This window comes from Terrapene carolina, unplaced genomic scaffold (genome assembly GCF_002925995.2).
Source record: "Terrapene carolina triunguis isolate 2854851 unplaced genomic scaffold, T_m_triunguis-2.0 Scaffold33356, whole genome shotgun sequence".
Classification (NCBI taxonomy): Eukaryota; Metazoa; Chordata; order Testudines; family Emydidae; genus Terrapene; species Terrapene triunguis.
The window spans coordinates 1,202,662-1,219,705 of NW_020697707.1; the positions used below are offsets into that span (position 1 = coordinate 1,202,662).

Genomic DNA, 17,044 nt, shown 5'->3' on the forward strand with positions numbered 1-17,044 from the left:
GTGAGGGGGCGGGGAGCGAGGAGGTGTAGGGGAGGGGGGCAGTGAGGGGGCGGGGAGCGAGGAGGTGTAGGGGAGGGGGGCAGTGAGGGGGTGGGGTGGGAGGAGGTGTGGGGGGGGGGGGGCGGGGCAAGGTGCTCACACCTCCTAGGCCACTGGGTTGGGCTGGTGTGCCCGTGTCTCATTGCTGGGTGTCAGTGGAGACATCGTTCAAAATGGGGGCGGCCCAGCGCGGGGGGAGACCCTATCGGAAAGGAAAGACACAGTAAGGGGGGGTGGAAGCAACAGAGCGCTTCCCAACTGGGACCTTATTACATGCCACCAGATACGTTTGCAAACGTACCTGCCAATGATTTGGGGTTCTGGGGTGGCTCGTAAAGTAACCCTCATTAGTCCAAACATTGAGCTGTGTTGAGAGTACAGCATTTGAGTTTGTGCAATTTGTGGTCGAAACTAATGACAGAAATGAGCAAGGTCAATGGACCCGAAGAAGAGCTCTGTATAAGCTCCAAGTTTCACTCTCTCACCAACAGAAGTTGGTCAATAAAATATATTCCCTCACCCACCTTGCTTCTCCAAGATCAAGGAACATAGTTGCTCTCTAGGCTACATGACCAGCTAATATGACGGTTATCGTATCGCTTATGTTTGTATCATGCAATTCTATGGCAAAGATAATGACCACCATATAGAATGGTGCAACTGAAATACATGTGTTTTTTGGGGGTGGCTTCGGTAGTTTTTTCTAATAAAACATTGAAAAGAAAATGTAAATTTACAGGCACAGAAAAGAATGGGCTGACATCGAACCAGTACCTCAAAATGATGGGCCAAATCCTGTGGTTCAGATCATCTATAGTGAAAAATGTAAGGATTTTTTTTTTTTTTTTTTTTAAGATGTTAAGTATAATTAAACCTTGGTAAGGTGAAAACATCTGTGTAATATGTCAGTGGCACCACTGAAGCTAGACTTTAGTTTTCAATAATATACGTTTTTGTGCTGGATGTCACTGCTAGTAACTATAAAAACATGAGTTGTCTTTACGGTTCCTGTAGTCATCTAGAAGTGAATTTTAAATGTTGGGAATTTAATATTAAAATGGTAAATACACCAGATAAAATTACCATACACATTTGTTTTTTGAGAATTTATTTGTTGTAAACCAACTTGAGCCTAGAACAAAGCTTAGGTATTTCACTTTGTCATAATTACTGGGTATTGTTGAAACTAAAAAAACTGAAGTATGGAAATGGCCTTAATACTGTCCCTGTTTTTAAAGGAACATTTCCATAAACTTGCATTTTTCTAGAGACTGGAGAATCTTGAGTTTCTCAAAGCTCCAAAGATAACGTTTGCCTGCTTTACAACCTTCACATCCTGGAGTGCCCACACTTTTAAAAACAAAAACAAAACCCTCCTGTTTCTTTTCAAATTTTCAGAAATGATCTTTTAAAAATTACAGAATTAAGTTTAAAAAGAATAAAGCGAGTATTAAAACTACTTGGTAGGCAGCCACGTTCCAGGTAATGCAAGCAATTAGGATGGTGCGGCTAGGCCTAGAGGAAAATGCAATAATGGATCTCAGGAATGTAGAGAAATAGCATGACTCATAGTGCCCTCATGACTATTTTGGACATTATCTAGATGATCTGTTGAAAGATGTTTTAGGAGGTTTCTAGTCTGAGCGCTCTAAAGCATCCCACCAGAATGGTTCTAGTGAATTGTGCTATTGTATCAGTATGCAGACTGTTAGGACCAAACACCTTTAGGGAATAGTATTTGACACACACAAAGTAGCATCAATGGGTTGCCAGTCTTAAATCCTCTATTCAGGATTTCTTCTAGTTGTTTTGGGTAATATGCTCTCCTCTATCCAGTCAGAGATGTCTATGATTACTTTCGGGCTGTTCTGCAGCGGGATGAAAGGAGTGAAAGAGCTTTTCAGCTAACCGGGGATGCCATTGAACTGAATGCTGCAAATTACACTGTGTGGTAAGTAATAGTCATGACAATTATCTGATTAGATTACCTGATTTCTCTTTCAACTATCCTGGCCGTGTATTATTCAAAATATGACTGGCCTTGCTTGCTTTCTGGGAGGCTGAGGATTATTGGAAGCTGCAGTGAGCTCTTAAAGTAAGATTTTGATGCAGTATCGCTAATTTCTGGGAAATGCTATCTGATAGTCTAAACTTTCAAACAAGATTAGGACTAGCCATTAGAAACCACCACTGATTAAGGTGACATGACAAATCATATTGAAAGTGTCTCTCTGATGACACACATTCCTAGTGAAAAGATTGGAACCATTTCCTGCTTGTTTCAAAGGAAGTTCTTATAATATCTAAATATATTAGCTGCTAGTTTTTTTTTGTAGTAAATATTACTGAAGTAATTCTATAATCCCCTTTGTAATACCTGCCAGTTTAATTTTCAAGTAAATACTAAACTTGTAAGGCCTTCTGAATTCACAGAACTAGATTTCTCAACCAATAGGTACTGTCATAGAATCGTAGAATATCAGGGTTGGAAGGGACCTGAGGAGGTCATCTAGTCCAACCCCCTGCTCAAAGCAGGACCAATTCCCAACTAAATCATCCCAGCCAGGGCTTTGTCAAGCCTGACCTTAAAAACCTGTAAGGAAGGAGATTCCACCACCTCCCTAAGTAACGCATTCCAGTGCTTCACCACCCTCCTAGTGAAAAAGTTTTTCCTAATATGTCAAATACTTCCCTGTGTATTTTTCCTACTAATATGATTGCATTGATTTATACCAGTTATTTTCATATCAGGTAGACGATGTTCAGTGACATTGCAACAGATGTGGGGTAGACAAGTCTTCAGTAGAAACTTAAAGTTGACAAGATCTTGGATATCAATATGTTTGTAACCTTACCTATTTTGGTTACTACCAGCTACCCAATAATGAATACATCTTCAGAATTAGTTGTGTTCTTAAAAATTGCTTTAATTCTTAAAGTACTTTTAACTGAATTTACTCCAGCTTTTAAAAAAAAAAACACCTCCTAAATGGTGTGTGTGTTTTATTTTTCTTTAGGCATTTCCGGAGAGTCCTCCTGCATTCATTGAAAAAGGACCTTAATGAGGAAATTAACTATATTACAGCTATCATTGAAGATCAGCCAAAGAATTACCAAGTCTGGTAAAATCTTTTTGATTTCTAGAGACACTCTTACCTTTGACCATCTCAGAAATGGACATGGCTGCCAGTTCTAAAAGTGTGGAGGTGAGGGTTCTCCCTTCCTCCTTGGATGGAGCCCATTTCAGAGGGGTTAAACAGGACTGCCCCCAGGCAGAGGTCTCCATAACTCTCTACTCCAATGCTATGAGTACTAAGTAATGTAGGTAGGCATGTGAAAAGCTTTAAAACTACCAAACTTATTCTGACACAACAAAAATGAAGCAATTACAAATGAAGAATTTTAGCTTTCAGCAGCTCTTGGGTGTTGCTTTTTTGTTGTAAAAATCCTCCCAAATGAAATACATAAAAATGGCTACTTTAATAGAGGGTGCGGGGGGAAATGCAAGGAATCCACAGGCCTGAAGGGATCACTCTTTAGCTCACGAAAGACCAAACTGAGTTTTCTTGTTGGGTATTTCATACATTTGGGTGGACTGGCCAACTGCTCTGAGAAATATTGATATGAAGATGAGTGAGGCCTGTTGGGTTCAGGGAATTGAGGACATGTCTTATTGCTGTAGGATGAATGTCTAAGGGCTGAGCCAGACCTATAGCCTTGATTTTATTCATAGGGCGTATCTGTGATGTATTCCAGTTTTATGCAGGGTGACCAAATTTTCAGTGTAGCATTGTGCAGATCTTCCCCAGATCCTAGGACTTTGTGGCATGGTAGAGTGCATGGGTAGGCAACCTATGACACGAGTGCCGAAGGCGGCACGCGAGCTGATTTTCAGTGGCACTCACACTGCCTGGGTCCTGGCCACCGGTCCGGGGGGCTCTGCATTTTAATTTAATTTTAAATGAAGCTTCTTAAACATTTTGAAACCTTATTTACTTTACATACAACAATAGTTTAGCTAATATATTATAGACTTATAGAAAGAGACCTTCTAAAAAGGTTAAAATGTATTACTGGCACACGAAACCTTAAATTAGAGTGAATAGATGAAGACTCGGCACACCACTTCTGAAAGGTTGCCAACCCCTGGTAGAGTGCTTCCTGGACATCTGTATCCGGACCAGCTTAGGGCTATTTAGATTGAAGGCAAGTCTACGCTGCAGCGCTATATATTCACCCCCTTGAGCAATGTAAGTTATATCAACTTAGGCTGTAGTGTAGAGCTGTCCAAAGAGAGAGACTTTGTGGTGAGCCTTAGCCACAAAGGAAAGAAGAGGGAAAATACAGGTGAGGTGCCTGGGGCAGTGTTAGGACAAGGAACCCACTGCTCTTAGTTTTTTGTGCTTGAGTCTTGGAAAATCAACCATGAGTCTTTGCATTGAGCTTTGATGCAAATGAATCAAACTTTGGGACTCCCCATAGGACTACTAACATATGAGAACATGTTTGAGATCCTACACCACCTAGTAAGGTTGTCCAGGTTTAGTGATACTTTGATGTGAAAGTATCTCACTCCTTGAGTGAGTAAAAGAAGTTGCAGCTGAGCCTACTGAAAAGGAAACATGTCATGTTTCTGGCGCCTCCCTTTTCACATGTGCTGTGGTCAAGGAGTTGTCTGGTATGACTAGAAGATGTTTCTCTGACTGAGGAGTGGCCTCTGAGAAAGAGCAAAGGTAATTAGTGAATCCTGCTCCTCTGTCCAGGAAGACTTTGGGTGCAAGTGTCTGTGCTGAACGGAGAAAAAGCCAAGACTAGCTGGAGAGATGTATGAAGGAAGACAACTAACCAGTCCCTTGGAGACAGGAGTTGAAACCCTTGGTCATTTTATTTGCCCACTCTTTTCCTGAGATTTTCTGGTAGTCTGTACCTTCTGCTTCCCTCCATTTGAGTGGTGTGGGAAGGAGAAGCTTGTATGCTGCTCGAATAGCATATTTGTTATGGAGGAAGTCCATCTGCCTATTCGTTTTAGCCTCTGAAACTGACAGCTTATGAGGATTGGATAAATTAGGGTCTCACTGGCACCTCTGTCCCCAGATACAGAGGAGGACATGTTGCAGGAGCAAGCAGAACATTTGCAAGCGTTTGTGCTCTCATCTTTAGCTGGAGACTGCCCACCAATATGAATGCCTGAGCAAGCAGCAAGAAACTAATTGGGTGTCACCTCTGCCAACCCTGACCCAAAGGGTAGTTAAATGTTGCCATGAAGAGGCCTCCGAAATCTAAATGCTGGCTCCCAAGAAAAGGAAAAACCATATTAGAGCAACGGAGTAATAGGAGTCTCTGAAATGTTGTTCACTGCTTGACAGAGGCCAAAGAATTGAATTGGATAATTCATGCTAGGGTGATCCTTGCTAATGTTAAGACTGGCTCTGCTTTCTGACATCATTTGAGAAACTTTGGTTTGAAACTAGTACTCGTGTCCTTGCTCTGGTTTCCCAGAAATGAAGTGGTGAGACAAATAAGGCATTAGTAAAATGTTTACAACACTTCCTTTAGAAGTAGACTATGGGCAGGTTTTCATGTGTACTGGAACATGCTGAATCTGAAAGCTTAGGAAGGCATTCTAAATTCAGTGACAAATGACAATGTAAAACAGACGGGGAAAATATTTTTAAAAAAATAAGTGATCGAGAGAACTTCGCAGTGTTCATAGGGAAACAATGGTTAGGGTTTTTTTTTTTGGGGGGGGGTATTAGAACGATGGGTCTAGCTGTGAAGATCACTTCTTGGCAATATGGCAAGTTTCTAAGTGTGATACTATCTCAAGTACGACCCATCTTGTGTACTCAAACTCAGTTCTATTTAAATTATTATACCCTCCTTCTGCGTGGCTTTTCTCACCCACTTCTCAAGCATGTCAAACATAGCAATTATCCTTCTTTAAGAGGTTGTATACCAATATGTAGATACATTTCTGGCATTTTCTTGTTGCAAGTTTACACTATAGCAATCCCTAGAAAAGCTAGGTGAAATGTTTCATGGTTCTTTTAAAAAGTACTACTCTGGTGATGGGTTGGTGTCTTGGTATTTTTTTGGTGGGTTTTTGTTTGTTCTGGTAAGTATTTTAATAAAGTCTAAAGTTCAAGCAAATATTGGAAGGGAAGCTTTTTAAATTCTTGTACTTTGTCTTTAGGCACCACAGACGGGTGTTGGTAGAGTGGCTGAAGGATCCATCTCAAGAGCTTGAGTTTATAGCTGAAATTCTTAACCAGGATGCCAAGAATTACCATGCTTGGCAGCACAGACAGTGGGTTATTCAGGTATTGTATCCAGGTCTGCTGCTTTCTCTGGAGGGAGAATCCTCCCAAAATTGTAGAGGTTTGTTTCTTAAATTGAACTTTACACGCTGACTTGTTTAGATGGAGTGAAAACAATTACGTGGGTGTCAACTCAGAATTCAGCTGTAAACTAACCTTTCAGCTAACCAGTTCAAAAATTTGCTGCTGGCTACTTGCCTTTGTGCCTTTTGTTACAGGAAGCACTAGTACAGGGGTCGGCCACCTACGGCACGCGTGCCAAAGGTGGCACGCGAGCCAATTTTTTGATGGCACGCGGCGCCGGCTGAGCCGCTCAGCCCGCCACCGCTCTGGGGTTCCCACTGCCGGCTCCTGCCAGCAGGAGTCCCACCGCCGGTGCAACTCAGCACCCGCTGCCGGCCTGGGGGAAGGAACCCCAGGCTGGCAGCTGGCTGAGACCCTGGCTGGCAGGAGCCAGCGGCCGAAAGCCCAGATCTGGGGGTTCCCGCTGCTGGCCCCTTGCCAGCCAGGGTCCAGCCACCGGTCCCACTCAACGCCCACTGCTGGCCTGGGTGAAGGAACCCCAGGCTGGCAGTGAGCTGAGACCCCCGGCTGGCAGGAGCTGGTGGCGGAAACCCCAGAGCAGCGGTGGGCTGAGCTGCCCAGTTGCTGCTCTAGGGTTCCGGCTGCTGGCCCCTTGCCATCCAGTGTCCCCACCTCCGCAGCCCCACTCCCCTTGCTTCCCGTTGGAGTTCCAGCGCAGGCCCCCTGCCAGACAGGGTCCAGACCTCTGGCCCTGCTCGGCCCTACCAGCCGCCCGCTCCACTCGCCTCAGCTGCTGATCTGGGGTTCCAACCGCTGACCTCCTGCCAGCCGGGGTCTGGATCTCCAGCCTTGCTCAGCCTGCTTTCCGGCCTGACCCTAACCCTAACAGTAGTTTGGTTATATATTATAGACTTAGAGAGAGACCTTCTAAAAAGCGTTAAAATGTATTACTGGCACGCGAAGCCTTAAATTAGAGTGTATAGATGAAGACTCGGCACACCACTTCTGAAAGGTTGCCGACCCCTGCACTAGTAGCACCCGCTATATCCGGGTTTCTCAAATGTGGCCACTAGCTGTTTTTCTTGTGGCCACAGCCTCCTGGGCTGTGATTGGGGAGAGGAGGGGCAAAGCAGCGGCCCCTCCCACTACATGTTGCTCCTGGATGCATCGCCTTGGTGTTGTCTGCTGGGGCTGCAATCAGGGGTGGGGCCCTGCCCCTCCCTGGACAGAGCTAGGGCATAAAGCTGGAGGAGCAGGCAGCCAGTGAGTTTCCCAGCTTCCCTGGGGTGGTAGGGCAGGAGGCTGCGGTCGCACAGCTTCAGACTCCATCCCCGTCTCCTGGCCACGAGGCTTTGGGCTCTGGCCCCCCATTGTCTCCCCCCGGACTGCCCCCAAATCTATTGCCCCTGGCCCCTACTGCCTATCCTGACCCCCATCATCCAGAGCTTAATTTGTCCCCAGGCTTGCCGGGGCTGATAGTCTTTTGTGAAAAGTGATACTTTTATGTCTAATATCACTTTTCACAAAAGATTTAGTATCTAGCAATAAATAAATTACACTGATTTGGACATGTATATGTGCATATTTATTTGTTTTTCCTAAAGCTAACTAAGTATTTTAGGAAAAAATGTGAGAGCAGCCACCAGCAAGAGTTCATGGCCGCACTCCGAGGCCACAAAAAAATTTGTCCTGAGAACCCCTGCTCTATATAATGAGGGTTGCCTACCGCTTCCCATTATACCTCCTGTTTTTGCCCAAAATTTACTAATTTCACAATTTACTACATTGATATTTTCAACTAGGTCTAATCAGAATGTGAAAAGTTAGGTTGGAATTCTTCAAAGGAAGAAGGAAGTAACTAGAATTTGTTAAAACGTTTAAATGCGGGGGGTTTTATTTTGTTTTTCTCCTCTCACCATTGTAGGAGTTCAAGTTGTGGGATAATGAACTGGAGTATGTAGACCAGCTTCTGAAAGAGGATGTGAGAAACAACTCTGTCTGGAACCAAAGATACTTTGTAATTTCCAACACCACTGGCTACAACGATCCTGCTGTTCTAGAGAGAGAAGTCCAGTTAGTAATACTGTGCACAATTACATTTGGTGCCCTCCATTTCTCATAGGCAAAAGAAGTGAGGCATGTTCTTGAATGCTTCAGAGACTTCAGCTCCCCTTGACCTTTCCCTGTTAGGGTACAGAATAAAAGCTACAGTGCTGGCATTGGTTGAAGATTTAGAACAATAATCAGGAGCTCAAGCATCCATGCTCATGTTAGATCTATCAGATGCCTTTGATACCGTTGATAATGAGGTGATGACTTGTCTGCAAGCTACGTTTGGGTTGGAGAAGCTGATCTTGAGTGGCTCTCTTACTTGCTGAGCATTCTGAAAGGTTGATAGTGGGTAACTTCTTTTCCTCCCCCAGAGCACTCATGAAGGGTTCTATCTTGTGTTCCCGCTTGTTGAATGTATATCTAGGTCCATTGGGACGGTTAGTGTAGAGATATGGATTGCGGTATCCTAAGTATGTGGATGACACTCCGCTTTGCCTCCATTTCCTCTGACCAGAGTAAAGCGGTCAATGGACGCACCTAGTGCTTGGTTGAGATCGGGGCATGAATGAGAACTAGGTGGCCAAGACTCAGGCGAGGTGATGTTGGTCATGAGAAGAAGGCAGAAAAATGTATGGTGATATCTGTCCTTCTGTGTCTTGTTTGTTCAAGTTTGCAACCTAGGGGACTTGTTAGATTCTCAGCTGCCACTGGCTGATCAGAGATCAGCAATAGCCAGGATGGCTTTTGTGGGGGTCCAATGGGTAGCACCTGTTTCTTGATGCAGACCTTACTACTGCTTTCCATGCCTTTGTCACCTCCAGGTTACATTACTGCTGTGCAGTTTATATGGAACTATGTATTGAACCCATCTGGAAACAGGAGTTGGTGCAATATTTGGCAGCCTGCTAGTTTAAGCTAAATATCCTGTGCTGTGAGCATATTATGGCAGTGCTCCATGATCTGTGCTGGCTGCTTATTGATTTCTGGGTAGAATTTAAGGTATTGGTACTAACCTATAAAGCGCATTATTACCTAGGGCCCCATCTCCTTGAGAGAGCGCATCTCTCCCCATGCAGTACTGCCATGAGTATGATCAGCACGGATGCTTGCCTGGAGCCCCCTGTATAAAGCAGTGAGTTTCTGGATATGAGGACCCCTCAACTTTGGAATCTCTTCAGAAATAGCACTGGTGTAACTGAGGACGTGCTTTGGTTTTCAGAAGTGTCTATTACTGAAGATGGTGCAAGAAGGAAAGCACCAGCTTGACTTTCAGATCCCAAGGGAGAAGACTGGGCTAACAATTATAAAAAAAATGTTGTTTCTGCCTAAACTAAGCACATTGCAATAAGGAAATATTTGGGATAAAACCTGGATGTTTTAAAAAAACAAAAAACAGATTGGTTTATTTTTTAAAAGAAAAAAACATTTGAAATTGACATCCTACATTAAGGGCTAGACTTAGTATAATCTCTTAAAATCAATTACATCAATTAAACAAAAAATTCAAGTAGAATATGTTTGCTGCTGAAGTTTTAAAGAAAGTCAGACCATTGAACTGAGAGAAGTTGCTGACTGAGCACCTGGAACCAGCGTTTGAGTCCTAAAGCAGCCTTTGGTAGAAGTGCACGGAGAATATTTTCTTTTCAGTTTGTTCAACTAGTTCAGCTCAATGACTAGCTCATTTGGAAAAGTGACTGGGCGTTGAAAAAGCAGGAAAGCTCTTCCAATCTATGAATAAAAACTAGGGGTGAGAGGAGGAGATGTACTAGTTCTTAAAATCTTGAAGGACACAGTGACTAGAAACAATCAGTTTGATTGACTAACTACAGATAATACTTCTTTGGTTAATATATCAGTTCATTTTTAAATGCAAAACAAGTTTTGATAAACTTACTTTTTTATTATGTGTCTAGCACATTTAAGGTAATTACCCTATATACTCAATCATAAGCTGGTTCGTGTTTAAGCCGACCCCCCCCCCCCCCCCCGAAGACCGATAAGTAAAAATGGAAAATTTTTATAACCCGTTCATAAGCCAGCCCTATAATTCAGGGGTCAGCAAACTTTGGCTCCTGGGCCATCAGGATAAGCCACTGGAGGGCCGAGATGGTTTGTTTACCTCGAGCGTCCCCAGGCACGGAAGTAAACCCTAAGTAAACAGTGTCCCAGCGCGCCAGCTGCTTACCCTGACGGGCCGGGACAGCAACTGGTGGGGAATTTTTTTTGGGGGGGGAAGCTGGGAGTCAGGGGAGTAACCCCTGTGACCACGCCTAGCCCGGGACCCCCACACTCTCCCCATCTATCCCTTCCCACCTTATCTGGGGAGGGCCAGGGGAGGATGTCTCCGGCAGGCTGGGCAATGCGGCCACAGCTTGCTCCGGCGGGCCAGACTGGGCGGCACCACCGCAGCAAGTTCCAGCGGGCTGGGCTGGGTGGCACGGCCACAGCGTGCTCCAGCGGGCCGGGCGGCTCGGCCACAGCCTGCTCTGGGGCGCGGGGCCAAGCGGCATGGCTGCCGCTGCTTCCGAGGCTGGGGGGAGAGCAGCGTGGCTAAAGCGGAGAGACTCTGGCCCCACCTCTTCCCTTCTGCTCTGCTGGCTGTGCTCCCTCTCCTTGCTCCCTCTGTTGGGGGGAGGGGCTGTGTCCCACCTCTCCCTCTCTATACCCATTCATAAGCCCACCCCCTTCTCTGGTGCTTCCCTTTCTTACTAAAAAAATTCAGCTTAAGAACAAGTATATACGGTATATTTAATTAGTGGGAAAACAATTTTAAAAGAATTCCTATTGCCGTCCAAATAGAGCTTGACACACATCATGAGTAAAAAATTAGTTTAGTAAATAAGAAGTTAGTCATTCACCGTTTTCTAACCTAAAAAAATAAAAATTTACCATATGGGTAAATGTATGTTAAGTTATATAATAGTGTAGCCTCCTGGTTAGCAAAAATAAATACCAAATTTAGTGCAAAGACTATAGTTAGTTGCAAATCCAATATTTTGTAATGGTTACCAACCAATGAGAATCAACCCCTCTTTAGGAAAATAAGTAAAAAGTACAAATGCAAAACAAGATTAAAATTAAGGTTTCCTTCTTTCTGATTTAATTCATAATTAACATTGGTGATAGAAATCATTTTGATTTCAATCCGTTCACTCTGTGTGGAACGACCCAATGCCTCTTCAGAGCACAGCTTAAGCCCTTGAGGCAGTCCAATTGGGCGGTCATCAAGAGGATTGAAAGATTTTAAATGAAAGCAATAAGAAAACCCCATTCATTTTTGTTTCCTCCCAGTATATAGTTTGGAGAAGCTTGGAGAAGCTGCCTCTGTGCTCCTTCTCTTCACCTTAACTCTGCCACTAGTCTGAGCTAGGAAGGAACAGCCCATGTCCTCATTGGCACCAGTGCTATATGCCTCCAGTGAGTTTGCACAGGTGCAACTGATTGGCCTTGTAAGTGGAGTTTTGCAAACAGTGCTGTGGATGCACACAAAGAAATGGAATCCAGCATCTGTGGATTCTGCAGTCCTAGCATGTGCACATGCCAAAACTGAGTAACTCCATGCTCTTAGTGCTGGAACTTTTTCCTTCCTTCTGCCTTCAGAGCCCATCGTTATAGAGCATTTGGAGAGTAAATGTAGCCCCTCTTCCACGTACCATCAAATTGTGTATTACGTTATAGGCTTCTTATGTCGTACTGTGTGGGAGTTAGCCTCTCCTGAAATAAACTCCTACAAAATACTTGTAGGAATTCATATATTGTAAATTGAAGGCAAGTGCCTCCGGGCACATAACCGCTATCCTGCAGTGGCTTGCCCTGTCATAACAACTGCAGTTAAGTTGCCTGGCAGTTGTGTTTTATGCCACCACCTCAGATGAGCAGAAAAATGTCTGCTTTAGTCTGTACACCTCTACCCCGATATAACACGAATTCGAATATAACGCGGTAAAGCAGCACTCCGGGGGGGGCGGGGCTGCGCACTCCGGCGGATCAAAAGCAAGTTCGATATAACACGGTTTCACCTATAACGCGGTAAGATTTTTTTGGCTCCCGAGGACAGCCTTATATCCGGGTAGAGGTGTATTTTAAAAAGCCTGTGCAGAGGAGGGTTGAGAACAGTGAGATAGGGAGGAGGCTGCAAAGGAGATCTGAGTCTGGGTAAAGAAAACATGTTTCTCTTTTTGGCTCCTTGACCTCTGATGGAAGTGTAACCCGTGTTTTCCCTCACAGGTACACTCTAGAAATGATCAAGACAGTGCCACATAATGAGAGTGCATGGAACTATCTAAAAGGGTGAGGCTTGTATTTCATATCTGTGGGGTGAGGGCTTCTGATCAGGGGGCTTGTTGCAGGTTGGTGTTACTTGCAGGCCATTTCACTTTGAATGTTTCATGCCTAGACGTGTGAACAGCTCTGGGGGAACAACTGGAAAGCAGTGATCTAGATGAGCCTGAGGTTATACCCACATAAAGGGCTAATATAGTAACCTAATCTCCTGGCCCACTTTCCGCATAATTACTGATTGGGTAGCTTTGGCAGGGGGATCGTCAATACTTTTCACATGTGAAAGTGTGCAGCAGGTTGTTTCTATTTACTAGCTCCAAAAATAAGTCTTAAAATACCATATAAATGACTTTATTCATGGAGTGCCAACAGTGTGCTAGCCCCTCTGCAGAAGATGGTGCTTTGTAAAGAAATGAAAAATCTTGGAAAGAGAAATTATAGCTCATAGTTAGTTGGTTGACTGGAGTCAAGCGTGTCTCTTTTTGGGCCTCATCTGAATGAGGTGGGTGGCATAGTCAGCTTTCTGATTCTTTTTATTAGAGCATACTGACGGTGTCTCCAGAATCCCTGTTAAAGATGCTGTAAAGAGAAGCTGACTTTCCCCTGACCTTGAAGGGTTAGAGTTCTGCATTACATAGTGCCACCCTGCTCCTATCATCACACACATACTTTCTACCTCTCCTTCCTAGCTGTGCTGACACTGAATTCAGTTTCTCAGATGGGGCTGGCGATAGGAAGGAGATGGGACTTCAGAGTCCCAACAACTTAAAATATGTTCATAGTAGTAGAGGAAAGCAGTTTATAACCTTTTTGCTTTATCCTGCTCATCTCTCTGTGAGCCATACTTAATAATGGAAGGATATGTGGCATAAAACCACCAAAAGTTGACTTTAAAAAGGGGGAGGGAGAGGGCAAAATAATAGTATTAGGCTACACCAGCTATGCGCTAGGAGGTTGTTGGTTAAAGGCACCCTGCCTCATGTCTCCCTGTGCACTTGAGATGTTCATCAATAGCTTACTGCAGCAGTGGTTTTCAACCTGTGGGCCCTGGGGGTCTGCAGACTGTCTAAGATTTCCAAAGGGGTCCGCACCTCCATTTGAAATATTTTAGGGGTCCGCAAATGGGAAAAAAGGTTGAAAACCACTGCTACAGCAATGCTGACTTGTTGCTATATTGAACTACATCTATTACCCTCTGCCTCTTTTATATTTATAGCTCCTATTAGATTAAAATCTTCAGATACATCTATCAAAGCCAAAACTTGCTTAATTCTTTGTCAAAGCTGCCAGCAGTACTTACTAATCTCTGTTTTAGGATTCTGCAGGATCATGGTCTTTCCAAATATCAAAATCTATTAGAGCAACTGCTGGATTTACAGCCAAGCCACAGTTCTCCCTATCTGATTGCCTTCCTTGTGGATATATATGAAGACATGCTAGAAAACCAATGTGACAACAAGGAAGAAACACTAAACAGAGCATTAGAGGTGAGTTGTGAGAGCTCACTTTTTCTACCTCAGGGAGTTTGCTTTGTGTGGCAATAGCTTCAGCTAGACAAAGACTGGGTTATTTTAATGGAAAAGCTCTCTTGTAAAATAGAGTTGTACATTAATTGCACAGTTATTAGGAGATGATGACGGCATTAAGTAGTTGTTTCCATTACTGTTACTGTGCACCGTGGTTAATAAATTGTTACTGTGCAGTATCCATCTACTACTTCTCACTATGCTGAAGAGAAATCCTCTTAGCCACTCAAAAGTTCAGGGATGTTGGTGAGTTTTTTCCCTGCACTCAGAAGGCATTTGACTTCCATTAGCAGTGTCCTGTTCTTAATAATCATACAGTATATGAATCCTCGGCCTCTGACTGTCAACCAGTCTGCATGCAAGAATTTTCATAGTAGCTTGCCAGCAACAGAGGCCACCTCTGCTTCACCAACAGAAGTGAAAAGCAGAAAGATCCCAAACATTACTTATTGGCATTTCCTCCTTTTCTTGCATGTAAAGAAAATAAATGAGCTTTCAAATTGCTGAAAGAGCAGTTTTTTTTTTTTTTTTTTTTTTTTTAAAAAACCTTTGTGTAAGTTCCTAACATGCTCTTACTTCCCTCTACCTAGTTTAGCAGAGGGCTCTTATCCTCAAAATAAGTGATACATGTATAGGGAGAATCCCTTAGCTTCCTGGTCCACAAGACTGGCAGAGCAGAACTCAATATGGCTCTTAAAGAGCTTTTTTTGAACCTCTGAGGGTAACAGTAATGGAATTTAGCATGAGGTAGATTGATGGACCTGTCCTGCATGGTTCTTTTTTGAACCGTTATAGTCTCGGCCTTCACAACATCCTCTGGCAAAGAGTTCCACGGGTTGACTGTGCATTGTGTGAAGAAATACTTCCTTTTGTTTTTAAACTTGCTGCCTATTTTCATTTGGTGACCTCTTGTTCTTGTGTTATGAGAAGGAGTAAATAACACTTCCTTATTTACTTTCTCCACACCAGTCATGATTTTTATAGACCTCTATCATATCCCCCCTTAGTCGTCTCTTTTCCAAGCTGAAAAGTCCCAGTCTTATTAATCTCTTCTCATATGGAAGCCGTTCCATACCCCTAATAATTTTTGTTGCCTTTTTCTAACCCTTTTCCAATTCTAATGTATCTTTTTTGAGATGGGGCAACCAGATCTGCACGTAGTATTCGAGATGTGGCATACCATGGATTTATACCATTCATCCTTCACAGTCCACCAGCACCAAAATTTGCCTTGACGCCTTAAAATTTCATGCCCCTTAAGTGTCAGCACTGTTCTGCTCAGCATTGGCTCTTCAATATGTTGGGGGCCTAAAGTTGGTGGTACCAAGCTCTGGCACATCAAACAAGGCGCAGTGTTCTGCTTAACAAAAAGAACTGAATGGAACATTTGAAGGGCAATATTTATACCCAGGGGATGGAGCAAAATATCCAAATGTCCTGTAAGGTGGTGAGGGGAAGATAGCAGGGTGCAAAGAAAGCTATTAGAGTTAGCCTAGAACTGGAGAGTCACAGGAGACAAACTTCTAGGCAAGCAGCATTCAGGGAATCTTTGTGCTGCCCCCAGCGCCAGCTCCGCAGCTCCCATTGGCTGGGAGCTGCAGGGGCCGCACCTGCAGGCATGTGCAATGTGCACTGCGCAGAGCGGCCTGGCCCCTCCGCCTAGGGGCTGGACATGCCGGCCACCTCGGGGAGAAGAGCAGCACAGAGCCAGGGCAGGCAGGGATCCTGCCTTCGCTCCGCTGCGCTGCGGACCAGGAGCCTCCCGAGATAAGCGCCTCTGGGCTGGAGCCTGCACCCCCTGTCCCAGCCCAGAGCCCCCTCCTGCACCCAAACTCTGTCCCAGCCCGGAGCCCCCTCCTGCACCCAAATTCCCACCCAGAGCCTGCACCCCGAACCTCCTGCCGCACCCCAACCTCCTGTCCCCCCAGCTAGAGCTGCACCCCAATCCCCATACCCAGCCCTGAGCCCCCTCCCGTACTCCGAGCCCCCCAGGCGCCCCACAAAATCTAATAGCCCCAGGCCCACAGGAGAGTTAATCCGGCCCTGTTGGCATCAACTATAGAGATCATTGATTTCCTTTTAGGAAGATGCATTTATCAGATGTCTATGGATACTAGTGCAAAACTTGTGGCTGAAAAGCCATGCGTTGCTCGCTGAAGAGAAGGCCGTGCTTAATGTGTGTTTGTTTTTAAGGGTTGTTAAGCTTTTGATTGAATATATTACAACTTTGTAACTTTTCCTTCTTAGTTATGTGACATTCTGGCTAACGAAAAAGACACGATCAGAAAGGAATATTGGAAGTATATTGGAAGGTCCCTTCAGAACAAGCACAGCACAGGCACTGAACCAGACTTGCCGACAGATCAGCAGCAATAACTGCAAGTGGCAGAAGATGGTGTCAAGCTCTAAGATACTTATAAAGGAACTCCAAGTAGGGGGGGGACAAGCCAGTATAAACTTAGATGTACTGTTCCCCTCTGCCTGAGTGTGATGTAACTATATGTGCACTGCACAGATCTTGCTTTTAACAAGAACTGAGTGCGAAGTGTTCAGTATAACACAGTCCCCTTTGGTTACTGCTGCTACTGACAATAGCTATAGGTAGATCAAGTAATTAAGTCTTAAATTCATTTTAGAAGTATGCCAAATAAAGGACTTATTTCTTAATAGGAAATACATAATGCTCGGTTTGCTATTTTTAAGGCACTGAATACATTTCTCACACTCTGGCCTAATCCACTCCACGCCCTCCCCCCTTCCTAATGCAGAACTTATAAGATTCATTGCAGATAACTTGTATGTAAT

At 44.2% G+C, this 17,044-nt stretch overlaps 1 protein-coding gene across 1 annotated transcript in view; it reads left to right on the forward strand.

The window, feature by feature from the left end:
• LOC113409430 (protein farnesyltransferase/geranylgeranyltransferase type-1 subunit alpha-like) overlaps positions 1 to 16,674 on the forward strand; it is a 17,003-nt gene extending 329 nt beyond the window's left edge. The window contains 8 exon segments of the mRNA XM_026663326.2: positions 779 to 864; positions 1,876 to 1,990; positions 3,057 to 3,161; positions 6,233 to 6,359; positions 8,305 to 8,453; positions 12,660 to 12,722; positions 14,029 to 14,200; positions 16,487 to 16,674. Coding sequence (XP_026519111.1) covers positions 779 to 864; positions 1,876 to 1,990; positions 3,057 to 3,161; positions 6,233 to 6,359; positions 8,305 to 8,453; positions 12,660 to 12,722; positions 14,029 to 14,200; positions 16,487 to 16,615 — 946 coding nt within the window. The 3' untranslated portion in view covers positions 16,616 to 16,674.
• The last annotated feature ends 370 nt before the right edge of the window (positions 16,675 to 17,044 follow it).